The sequence below is a fragment of the Leuresthes tenuis genome, unplaced genomic scaffold (genome assembly GCF_036924035.1).
Source record: "Leuresthes tenuis unplaced genomic scaffold, fLeuTen1.0.hap1 SCAF_17, whole genome shotgun sequence".
Taxonomy (NCBI): domain Eukaryota; kingdom Metazoa; phylum Chordata; class Actinopteri; order Atheriniformes; family Atherinopsidae; genus Leuresthes; species Leuresthes tenuis.
This window is the reverse complement of record NW_027325371.1, coordinates 10298489-10311391: the sequence shown is the minus strand read 5'-3', so window position 1 is coordinate 10311391 and position 12903 is coordinate 10298489. Positions and strand designations below refer to the sequence as shown.

The window sequence follows — 12903 nt, the reverse complement described above, 5'->3', positions numbered from 1 at the left end:
TCCTCCCGTGTCAAGCGTCTCATTGTCTTCTCTGATTCCCAAGTGTTTCCACCTGTTCCCCTTGGTCCCTCATGTGTTCAAATAGTCTGCGTTTCCCTGGTCTTGTGCCAGTATGTTGTCTCCTCTCATGAGCCTCATTACCAGTCTTACCTTGACCCATAGTTTTCACGAGCCTGCAGTGAAGCGATCTTCCTGTAGCGCTATCTTGTTTTGTAATGTATTCTTGTTCATAGTCTTAGTTTATTCATTCAATACAGTAAGTTTCATAACCTTGTTTGTTCCTCCATTTTCAAGGAGAGATTTTTCGTTGCAACCTTTTATAGTCGCCTCTGTTAAAGGAGAGCTTTAAGTTTATAGTTAAAGTTTCATAGTGCCTCGGTTTTTCGAGTGCCTCTTTTGTTTAAATCCGCCTTTTTTGGTAGAGCGTGTCTTTGTTTTGTGAAATTGTTCATAGCGTTTCTGTTTTCCTCCTGAATTAGAGCGTTTTATGATGTTTATGTTTTATGATTTTCATAGCCCGTTACTTTGCTCTGCTTATATCCTTTCCTTTCCTAGAGATCCTTTCCTGCTTTGCTGTGCTCTGTTTGTTTAAATAATAAACATCTCTTTGAATCCGAACTGACCCTGCATCTGTGTCCTGAGTCCCGAGGTCCCTGACAAAAACAAAAGAGATTCAGAACAATCATCATATTAATTATCTTTATTGTTGCATCAAGGGGCCCCAAGCTGCTAGTTCATATTTTATGAACTATGCTGAGAAACACCAAGTAAATGACGTCTCACTCTGCAGTATCCGACTAGAAAAACAAGAAGCGGAAATTAGTAGAGAACCATAAGAATGTACTGACTTTCAATGTTATCATAGCTGATCATGCAAAACACATTTAAATACATTAAACACTGTTACCCTTCCAGCCTCGCGGCTCTTGGCTCTGAGCTTGTTGACCTGAGACTCAGCGATGTCAGCGCGCTCCTGAGATTCCTCCATCTCATGCTGGACTTTTCTGAGCCTGGACATGTGAGTGTTGGCCTGCTCCTCCTGGGAATGATTTGAGGTTGTATTGAAATAGTTATGAGACAGATAACAATTGTTACTGAATTGGATAACATGCAACATCAAGTCTTTCACTTACAGCCTCCTCAGCCTGTCTCTTGTAAGACTTGACTTTGAGCTGCAGTTTGTCCACCAGATCCTGAAGTCGGGTTACATTCTTCTTGTCTTCCTCAGTCTACAAACATAAAGTGTTCCATTTTGAGAGGTTATTAGAGAATCAAGATAATGTCAATGGCTTTTTTTCCCCAGATATTACCTGATAAGTCAGCTCCTTCACTCTCCTCTCATATTTGCGGACTCCTTTAATAGCATCAGCTCCACGTCTCTGTTCAGCTTCAACTTCAGTCTCCAGCTCACGCACCTTCAAAGATATTCAATGATAAAGAGCGTATTAGTGTTGCTTAGAAACATTTTTGCAAAAGTACATTTTTTACGAGCATGAAAATTCAAAATTGTGACTTTCTCACAGTTCATACCCTGGACTCCAGTTTCTGGAGCTGCTTCTTGCCACCCTTCATGGCGAGGTTCTCAGCCTCATCCAGACGATGCTGCAGGTCCTTGACTGTGACCTCCAGGTTCTTCTTCATCCTCTCCAGGTGAGCGCTGGTGTCCTGCTCCTTCTTCAGTTCCTCAGCCATCATGGCGGCCTAAAATGATAGGCAGTTTCAAGATAAATTCTTTTTGTCTTGTCAAATATAAACAAATATTTTGTGAAGATTTTATTTTTATCCATTTAAATAGAACAGCAGACTCACATCAGTGATAGCCTTTTTGGCTTTCTCCTCAGCATTTCTTGCTTCTTGAACTGCATCATCCACCTCACCCTGAACCTGGACGAAGTCAGCCTCCAGCTTCTTCTTGGTGTTTATAAGGCTGGTGTTCTGGAAATTGATCAAAATAAGACTTTAATTATACGTGTCTTACATCTTTTATGGCAATAAGTTACTTATTACAATCCAACCTGAGAGTGAAGCAGTCCAACACGCTCACTAGCATCAACCAACTCCTGCTCAGCCACTTTGCGTGCTCTCTCTGTCTGTTCCAGAGCGGCTCTCAGCTCCTCAATCTCAGCCAACATCAGACCATTTCTGCGCTCCACCATGGCAACCTGCTCCTTCATGTCTTCCTGTCCTCTGAGAGCATCATCAAGGTGCAGTTGGGCATCCTAACAATGAAAATATGAGTTAGTCTTTACTATCCTTTCTCTGAAATGATTTTGTTTGATTTCTGCACTAAAACCAAACTTGCCTTGAGCTGTCCCTGGATGTTCCTCAGATGTTTCTGGGCCTCAGCAGCCTGCCTGTTGGCATGGCTCAGCTGAATTTCCATCTCATTCAGGTCTCCCTCCATCTTCTTCTTGACTCTCAGGGCATCATTCCTGCTCCTGACCTCAGCATCAAGAGTGCTCTGCATGGAGTCAATCACCCTCTGACTGTTTCTCTTGATCTGCTCCATTTCTTCATCCTTCTCTGCCAGCTTCCTGTCAATCTCACCTTTGACCTGGTTGAGCTCCAGCTGAACACGGAGAATCTTGGCCTCCTCATGCTCCAGAGTGCCCTTGGTTTAATTTCAATAGAAAAATGATAAGTTAAAAACTCAAATTGCAGTTCCTCTAAATATAGATTTGATTAGCCAAAATTAAGGACTTGCTTTCATCTGGATGGTGTAAATAACTCTCTATCAACCCAATGTTTTTGTACCTCGGCTTCCTCCAATGCTGTCTGAATTTCAGATTTCTCAGTCTCCACAGTCTTCTTGGATTTCTCCAGCTCATGGATGGTCTTTCCAGTCTCACCAATCTGTTCAGTCAGATCTGAGATCTCCTCTTCAGGTAAAATGACAGAAAAAAAAATTACACCTCTGGAAAATGGTATAACACTAGAAGCTTATAAGGTGTGGTATGTTGTTCATATCTAGATATAGTTTAAAAGTTAACATACGCTGGAGGTTCTTGTTCTCTCTCTTAATGGTCTCCAGCTGATCCAGAGCCTCCTCATAGGAGTTCTTCATCTTGAACAGCTCGGTGCTGAGAGAGCGAGCCTCCTTTTGGGCTCCTTCCAGCTCTGCCTGACTCTCCTCATACTTCTGTTTCCACTCTGCCAATACCTATTTTTAGAATTAGTAAAAATTATTATGTGCATTTGAACAATCATAATTTGTGATTTTTAATTTTTTTTACCTTATCAAAGTTCCTCTGTTTCTTGTCAAGGTTGGCAGCTAAAGCATTAGCTCTCTCCACATCAATCATGAGGTCCTCCACCTCACCCTGCAGCCTCTGCTTGGTCTTCTCCAACGAAGCACACTTGGAGTTCACAGCCTCAATGGATTCCTCAGCATCCTGAAGGCGCTGGGCAAGCTTCTTCCTGCATTGAACACACATTTTAATGTTTAAAAGTGCATAGTTGAAATTAAACACATTTCAAATTATCAAACTGTAGTGACTCACTTTGACTCCTCCAGCTCCTCGGTGCGCTGGATAGCATCTGTCTCATATTTGCTTCTCCACTGAGCAACCTCACTGTTGGCCTTGGACATTCCTCTCTGCAGCTCAGCCTTTGCCTCCTGCTCCTCCTCAAACTGCTCTCTGAGCAGATCACAGTCATGGCGTGCTGACTGAACAGCATGGGCCAGGGCGTTCTTGGCCTGTCAAAAACACATTGAGTGTCAGACAGATATTTTCATTGACCTATTGTTACATAAATGCTGGATGGATAGTATAGAAACTTGTTTTTATACTTTTTAAGATTTAATCTTTAACTAATGATATGAAGTGATATAAACTTTTCATGCCTTCACTTCCTCCTCAACGTGTCTCTTGAGCTCCTCAATCTGCTGAGTGAAAGCTTGTTTGCCCCGAGTCAGCTGAGAAACAAGAGCTTCCTTCTCCTCAAGCTGCCGGGAAAACTCACCTGCAGGATGATGAATAAGTGTAAGAAAATTATAAACCAGAAACGGGCCAGTTTCTTATCACAAGTGACTCACCATTCTCTGTCTGAAGTCTTGCCCTCTGAGCATTAATATCATTCAACTGGCGAACGTTCTCATCATTTTTAGCTTTGAGCTCGCTCAGCTGGTCCTCAAGAGATCTGCACATTTTCTCCAAGTTGCCCTGAAATCACAATATATGAAATATATTGTTACTTTCTACATGTTTAAAACAAGTTGATTATTCATTAGTTACACTCAAACTGATGAGCAAACCAAGTACTGACCTTTGCTTTGGCAACATTCTCCATATTGCTGGAGAGGTCATCAATCTCCATTTTGTACTCGCTCTTTTCCTTCTCCAGCTTCTGTTTGACTCGCTGGAGGTTGTCGATCTGCTCTCCCAGCTCTGCAACACTGTCAGCCTGCTTCTTGCGGAGAGCTGCTGAAGTAGCTTCATGCTGCAGGGTAGATTCTTCAAGGTCCCGACGCAGCTTCTGGAACTCAGCCTCGCGCTTCTTGTTCATCTCAATCTGAGCAGCTGTTGCTCCACCAGCTTCCTCAAGCCTCTCACTGATCTCCTCAAGCTCCCTGGAGAGGTCAGCTCTCTGCTTCTCTACTTTAGCCCGAGCAGCCCTCTCAGCCTCAATCTCCTCTTCCAGCTCCTCAATACGAGCCTAGATTTGAGTTTAAGAAAGTAAAAACAAGAGGGTTCAGTAACTGGATTCAGCATTGAAGCATATATTTGAAAATGATAAATAGTAATAAACTGGAATTAATTTGATGCAATCTTACCTGAAGTTCCTTGATCTTCTTCTGAAGCTGAGCACCAAGAGACTGTTCATCCTCAACCTTGCTGAGAAGCTGGCTGATTTCAAAGTCCTTCCTTATTGTGAAAAGCATAAATAAATGTTAGTTCATTAATATATGTGAACTCAGGAAGATATTCCCTGACTAAATTGTACCACTTACTTCTTGATTTTCTCATCAGATTGCTGCTTGTCATTCTCCAGATCCATTATGGATTCCTGGGCCAGTTTCAGATCTCCCTCAAGCTTCCTCTTGGCTCTCTCAAGGTCCATACGGAGCTTCTTCTCTTGCTCCAATGAGCCCTCAAGCTATAAAATGAATGAATGATAATTCTTGATTGTAAGCTTCGGATCCAAGATTAATTGTTAAATCAAAGTCAAAGCAATTCTTTTCTTACATCATCAACTTGCTGTTCCAGCTTTGTCTTGGCCTTGGTCAGAGTGTTGACTTTGTCTTCCTCTGCCTGGAGATCATCCAGTGTTTGCTGGTGGGCCTCTTGGAGGGCTTTCTTCTCCTTGGTTAACTTGGCAATGGACTCATCTTGAGATGCCATCTCCTCTGTCAGGTTTTTCACCTATGAGTTGCATGAAACACATTTAAATGTCATCATAACAGCTACATATCTGAAAAATAAATGGCCACATTTTAATCAGATTGCTGTCGATATGTCTAACTGATAATAACCTTGTTTTCTGTGGCATGTTTCTCCTTCTCCACTTTAGCCAAGGTGAGCTCCAAGTCATCAATGTCTTTCTTCAGCTCAGAGCATTCATCCTCCAGCTTTCTCTTCTTGGCAGTCAGCTCAGCATTGATTTCCTCTTCATCCTCCAGTCTCTCAGATGTCTCCTTGAGTTTGGCCTCAAGCTGGATCTTGCTCTTAATGAGCCCCTCACACCTTTCCTCAGCATCCGAGAGACTCTCAATTTCCTATGGTTAGTGGTGAATAGACAAGAATTTGGGATCATTGTTTTCCTAAGGCTTATTATATCTTTGGAATTCTATATCTATGCAGTATACAAGTTTACAAGTTCTGACTAATAATAAAGAATATATTAAATATATATATATAGATAGCAACAGTATATTTTCTTTATATCTAAAACATTTATGCGGAAGTATCACTTCACTGTGGAAGTATCACTTCACTAAGACAGGCAGCTGTCTTAGTTATTGAAGTATAGATGTTAAGTGGTCACACTTGCTGGTGTTTCTTACTTACTCCAGCAACTTGGAGTTGCAGGTCATTCTTCTCCTGCAGCAGAGAAACCATCTTTTCCTCCAGCTCCTTCTTCTTGGCCAGAGCAGTAGCCAGATCTGTTTTCATCTTGTCATAGTTTTCCTTCATCTGGCTCAGCTCCTTCTCAGTCTCAGCACTCTTCAGAAGAGGCTTGATCTTGAAGTACAGGTTCATCCATGGCCAGTTCTTCACATTCATAAATGAACGAATGTTGTACTGGATGCTGTAGATAGACTCTCTAAAAAAACAAACAAGCAAAAAAAAATCAAAACAAGATGTTACTTTTTTCTGCACTTACAGCTTGTTATAAGAGGGCAATAAAACACCATTTGTTGTATGTCATAATTTTACCACCTCCTCTCCATCATCTTGGTGAACTCCTTCCTCATGACATATCCTCTGGCGAGAGCCTGAGTCATTGTCACCAGCTCAGCCAGTTTCTCATCTCTCATCTCCTCAAGGGTACCCAGCAGACCAGCTTTGAAGAACACCTATTTTTACAAGTGAAAAGAAGAACCCATCAATGAAGATGACTGCACAGTGTATTTGTGCCCAGAGTTTCGTATTATCCTACTGAATCGTACCTTTGTGTGTCCAAACTTGTACTGACTTTGGTCCACATCAATGGAGCCCAGAAGCTTCTCAGAAGCTTTCTTGTTGTCAATAAACTGTCCCTCAGGGATGACACTAGCATTCAACACTTTGTATCTGAAATAAAAAGTAATGATGTTCATGTTTTCTTCCAATTTTGACCTAAAAAAAATAATTTTTACTTGCTTATAGTGTCAACTGCTTTCACCTCTGCTTGAAGTCACCGTAGAGGATCCTGCTGGGGAAGCCCTTTCTGCAGATTCTGATGCCTTCCAGCACACCGTTACACCTCAGCTGATGGATGACCAAGAAGTTCTCCATAAGACCTGGGTATTAGAAATAATTGTTGTGAATGTTTTCTGTATAAATGTTCAATGTTTAGTTCAAAATTTACAACTGGAGGCTTTTTACCTTGAGTCTTTGATTCATTGGGAATTAGGCAACGCACAAAGTGAGGGTGAGTACTCCTCAAGTTGGTCATCAGCTTGCCCAAGTTCTCCTATAGATCAGCAAGATCGTTGGTGTTTATGAGGCATTTATCTATGATTTTGCCCTCAAGAAAATCTAACTATACTTACCCTGAAAAGAGCAGACACAGTCTGGAAGGAACCGCCCTTCTTCTTACCGCCCTTCTTGCCGCCACCACTGGCCTCTGTTTAAAAAAATCACTAAATTTAATTTATGTCACTAACTAGCTATAGTATGAAAAATGGAATTTGATTCTATTAGTCAACTGGAATTTTAGTAAGCTTTTTACTATGACTTCGTGTTTCATCATGAAGAGCATATCCTGCTTGACATAAGTTATGAAATAGAAATATCATACCATGTTGCGCTCCATCTCGTACCGTAAATAAAAGTTCCAGTTAAGAGATAGCTTTCTGATACATTTTGGGTATGTGTTTGCAATATAACAACAGCGGTTTGACTATAATTATATATACCATATGCCAGACATTGTATTTTCTCATTAATCTGTTCCCTTATGTTTACCATCTGTTCCAGCATGAGTTGCATACAGGAGGGCCAGCAGTTTGTTGGCAGACTTCTGGTAGAGCTGAACAACTGAGTCGTTCAGTGGGTCCTTGTTCTTATCCAGCCAGCCACCGATATTGTACTCCACAGTACCAGCATAATGAACTAATGCGAAGTGAGCCTCAGCCTTGCCCTTTGCAGGTTTTGGCTTCTCAAAGCCCCTGGTCTTGCCAAGATGCTGATCGTGCAGCTTGTTCTTGAAAGTTGTGTCAGAGGCTTTTGGGAACATGCACTCCTCTTCAAGGATGGAGAAGATTCCCATTGGCTGAGAAGAATTGATATTTCAAATTAGAAGTCAAATGTAACTTTATGTTTATTAATACATATTTACATAAACATTTGCACAAAAATCCTGATTTCTTTTCCATATTAACAGTGACTCACCTTCTCAATTAGCTCAATGCAGGCAGCCAAGTCCATACCGAAGTCAATGAACTCCCAGTCAATGCCTTCTTTCTTGTACTCCTCTTGCTCCAGGACGAACATGTGGTGGTTAAAGAACTGTTGCAGTTTCTCATTGGTGAAGTTGATGCAGAGCTGCTCCAAGCTGTTGAACTGTGATCAAACAGAGGGGTTTAAATTCTTTGCAAAATAGGGTTGATGTTAAAACTATTTTAGATGTTTTTCCAACTCACATCAAAGATCTCAAATCCAGCAATATCCAACACTCCAATGAAGAACTGTCTTGGCTGCTTTGTGTCCAGCATCTCATTGATACGGATGACCATCCACAAGAACATTTTCTCATAGACAGACTTGCACAGAGCCATGACAGAATTGTTGACCTAGAAGAAAAGGTTTGAGCATTTACATTTTTTTTAATATGCTCTCTTTCAAAACACAAATATGGAGTAAAAGAAATTCCAGTAAACCTGATCTCAGTTACCTGTGGGACGGTCTGACCTTTGGTGACCATCTCATTTCCAACCTTGACTCTTGGGTAGCACAGAGCTTTCAGCATATCAGCTGAGTTCAGTCCCAAGAGGTAAGCGATTTTATCTGCCTCTGATGGAAAGAAAGAGATCTTTAGCTGCCAGAGCACAGGGATGTGTTTAGTTAAACTGCAGATAAACAGGTACACTTTAACCCCTGATGAACTATACATTATTTTTAAATAAATTTGAAGTAAATTTTAAAAGTTTACCCTCATTGCCATCAGGCTCTGCCTGCTCCTCACGCTGCTTCTGCTTGAATTTCATGTTACCATGATGCATCACAGCACCAGTCAGCTTGTAGATGCCCATTTTCTCCTCAGCATTGAAGCCCAAGATGTCAATAGCAGTCTGCAAGGGTGATAAAGCTTTTGTAACATTTCTGCCTGGTATCAAGTTTAAACAACACACAAATTAACATAATGTTGTCTTACATCTGTTGCGATGAACTCCTCCACATCATCGATGCTCTTGACAGTGATTTCACCCTGACTGATCATATGATAGTCATAGGGGTTGGTGGTGATCAGCAGAGCCTCTAAAAGAGTACAACAGGTATTGATTATATTGTTTGGATGATCTGTATCTTTCACATTTCAGTATCATATTGAAGTAGTTACATACCCAGGAGCTCAGGCTTGTGGCCTGTCATCAACTGATAAAAGATATGGTAGCTCCTCTCAGCAGACAACTGGAAGGTGACACGGGACTTCTCCAGCAGATCTAAATTCAGCAAATCAGTGTCAGAAATGTGTACATTGCCTGCATGTCATCACACAGTGGCATCAAATGTTTCTTGAAGTTTTCCAGTCTCTCGTAATCAATTCAAGCATAAATTCAAACACAAGTGACTAAATAACATGCGTGACTTACATGTTTCAATATCTGCTGAGGCCAGTTTTCCACTGGTTGCAAAATGAATTCTGATGAATTTACCCTAAACATATCACATTTAAGTCAATGAGATTCTTGAAATACAGCTCAAAGAACTGTTAGTTTCAGTCCCTTCAACACTTACAAAACGAGAGGAGTTGTCATTCCTCACAGTCTTGGCATTACCATAGGCCTCCAGCAGAGGGTTGGCTGCAATGATTTGATCTTCCAGTGAACCCTAAAAAATACAGTGACATTTACTTATATTGCGTATATTTTTTAAAACAGACATTAATCATTTTTCTCATAACAGTCAAGCACACCTGCATCTTGCCAGGTGCTGCATCTGCCTTCTTTGATCCAGCCACAGCAATTGTTGCAAAGTACTGGATGACACGCTTGGTGTTGACAGTCTTTCCTGCACCGGATTCTCCCCTAAGAGCCGGAGATAGAGAGATATATCTTGAGTTTGCTTTTATATGTCTACAAATGTACTGAAAACATACTCATTCCATTTCTTACGTGATAAGGATAGACTGGTTCTCACGATCTGAAATAAACAAAAATAAACAAATACTTCATTTGATGCAATATTTGGTCAAAATACATGAAAATCATATTTGTTCAAATTTACATGCTTTTCTTACCAGTGAGCATGAACTGATAGGCATTGTCAGAGATGGAGAAGATGTGAGGTGGAGCCTCAATCCTCTTCTTGCCTCTGTATGCGCCAACAACCTGAGCATCGTACACTGGAAGCCACTTGTAGGGGTTCACGACGACACAGAACAGGCCAGAGTAAGTCTGTGAAGAGAGGGAAGATCACACCAAAGATGACCATCTACATTTGACATATATCATTTCTATTTGTGCTTCAGTCTGTTGAGAAAAGGCAGCACTGTGTTTATTTATTGTTTGTGTTGTATCATTCCCATCTGAATGATAAGTTGAAACCTTACGTAGATCATCCATGATGCAAAACGCTCTTTGAGGTTATACAACACGCAAGGCTCGTTGAGGTGGGTCATCATGGCCATGTCCTCAATTTTATCATACTTTGGAGGGTTCCTGGGAAGGACGTCATCCTCTTTCACAGTAACACTCTGCACAAAAATTGTGTTTTTAATACTAATGAATGAATTATTTATATAGAATATGAGTATGCATCTTAATAAGAACAGGATAACAAAAGCTAGATACAGTAAAATAAAATCAAAACAGCAAGTTGTACCTACCTTCCCATCATCCGTCTCAACTGTGGCTTTTCCACCCTCTTTCTTGACGAGTTTTCCCTTGACATACATTTCATCAGGAACTGCCACAAATACTGCTGTTTTAGCATCAAATGGCATGTTCTGAGCCTCAATCCTCTCTCTTTCTGGCTTGCGGAGGTATATGGCCGAAGGGCCATACTGCGCCATCTCTGCGTCCGTGCTCATTTTGGCACTTTAGTCAGGCTGACAAAAGAAGTTTAAATTACTGTGAGCATGTTTCACTGATATATAGTTTGAGTAGACTTTGAAAATACTTCTAATCATTATGAAATTAAGTCATTGCAGGCACATCCTACCTCAGTTTACCCCAAGTGAATGGCCCAGATGTGTTGATGTCTAAAGATGCTGTGTATATAAACATTGAAAGGAGCAAAAACTTAACAAAAATCTACTGCAACTAAAGCAGAAACAGCAGTAAACATTTTGCCTATTTTAGCTAACTTACATGGTCATGTAATTCCTTACAGTCTCAAACAATAATTTATTTACAAATACAACAATAAAGACTGTTTCCAAAGTCTCTCAAGTTAATCTAAAACGTTTCAATCTTTAAAAAATTAATCAATTACAAATTCAGTGTAAACTATTTCTAAAGTATCAATATATTACCAAAATGAAATCATAACACCATAAGAATACAAGTAAAACTGATCATTTCAAATAAAGCTAACTGATTTCACATCAACATGCAAAGCACTAACCTGTGTGTGATGCCTGTCAGTTCTCAGAAGAGCTGGAGGCTGCTGCTTTTATAGAGGCTAGGACTGCCTGGTCAGCAGCAATGTGCCACTCGATTTAGTCACACATCCCTGTCATCGTAAGACCAATCGTGAGACATTACAAGTTACGTCAGCTATTTTTTTCATATAACATTTATCATCTGTTCAAAAAAAGTAATAACACAAGGAAGATGGAACATGCCTAATGAATAAAGCAAACTGGAACCAAAATTTTAGTATGAAAATGCATGTTTAAATAAAACATATTCAAACTGCAATATGGCAAGGGACCTTGTAATATGATCAAATTTTTAGAATGAAAAATTCTAATAGTCTATTAAAGGAATTATCTCATGACCTCCCATTTTGATTCCAACATTAATTTAACTTTACTAAACTAAACTCAGAAGGCTTCTGTCGTCAGTGTCAGAGCTTGTCCACATTTCAACATTGGCAGTAAAACTTTGCATAAAGGCCCTTTCTTTTACAAAATACCACAAATTCGTTTTAACAACTTAATATTGTAACTAAAAAGGCCACAAAACATGTATTAGTTTGAAGAGTATGCAATTTATTATCAGTAATATCATGCAACTATCGGACTTGCTCGTAAAACAAGTGATGGCAATGTTCAAAGTATGTCCAAAAATAGATGCTGTGCAAAGCATCAGAGATTTTAAACTTTTAATTTCCGACAGTAAATGATTCACACCGACAAATGTAAATTCTTACTTACATGTGAGAGATTTTTTGTGGATTTTTCATTTTCAAATGAGAAGTTGTCTCTTCTTACAAATGCATTTCTTATAAGCACAATCAAACATGGTCATAGCCAAGAATGGAAATTTGTTTTGGAGAAGCCCCCAAGTGCTGCTGGTATATGGTTGCAGAGCACTGGCACATCTCATGATCCTCTAATAAAACTGAATGTAAGGCCCTTTCCATAAAGTTCAAGTGCTATCACACCTTGCCTTAAAAGGACAAGAAACAATTTGCCAACCAGGCTGAGATAAGACCTATAATAAGTCCCACTCAGATATCACAGGTCTTTATCCTCCTGCTACATTTGATTCTGATGATGTTGACGCTGCTAAGGGCACTTAGTGTCCTTGCAAACTTTGTAAGTATAGTTTTGAGACATTGCAGGCACAGCTCCAAAACAAAAAAGAAATTTGAATATATGTCTAATTCTTACCTAAATGCCTTTCAGAAGGATTAACAATGATTTGCACATTTGTGATTTATATTCTGGGTAATCTCTTTCCTAAAGCTGTGAGACTGCTGAATTCAACCCTTAAACTCCACAATATTTTTCTGTCTAAATTTCTTAACCTTGGATAACAATTTAAAACATTTTATAAGTTTACATAAAGTGGAGTAGAGTATAATGTTGCAACAATCATCTTGTGTTTTTAGACACTGTCTGGAGGATAATATTTATCTTTATTCATTT

General features: G+C 39.9%; 1 protein-coding gene across 1 annotated transcript; it reads right to left on the bottom strand.

Annotated features, from left to right (window-relative positions):
* Window positions 1-844: 844 nt before the first annotated feature.
* On the bottom strand, window positions 845-10940 carry LOC140273848 (myosin heavy chain, fast skeletal muscle-like). Its single transcript, XM_072369520.1, has 38 exons — window positions 10693-10940; window positions 10417-10560; window positions 10105-10261; window positions 9980-10007; window positions 9781-9892; window positions 9603-9695; window positions 9458-9521; window positions 9209-9307; window positions 9019-9122; window positions 8797-8935; window positions 8539-8657; window positions 8288-8437; window positions 8037-8207; window positions 7611-7917; window positions 7196-7269; window positions 7029-7116; window positions 6826-6943; window positions 6611-6734; window positions 6381-6517; window positions 6009-6264; window positions 5474-5716; window positions 5187-5363; window positions 4952-5097; window positions 4775-4865; window positions 4267-4656; window positions 4037-4163; window positions 3845-3963; window positions 3501-3697; window positions 3234-3417; window positions 2995-3160; window positions 2755-2879; window positions 2303-2611; window positions 2016-2219; window positions 1810-1935; window positions 1531-1701; window positions 1311-1415; window positions 1134-1229; window positions 845-1039 (listed from the first exon to the last, which is right to left on the bottom strand). Exons 1-38 carry the CDS (start codon window positions 10894-10896, stop codon window positions 860-862), a joined length of 5844 nt encoding a protein of 1947 aa, XP_072225621.1. The 5' UTR covers window positions 10897-10940; the 3' UTR covers window positions 845-859.
* Between the last annotated feature and the right edge of the window lie 1963 nt (window positions 10941-12903).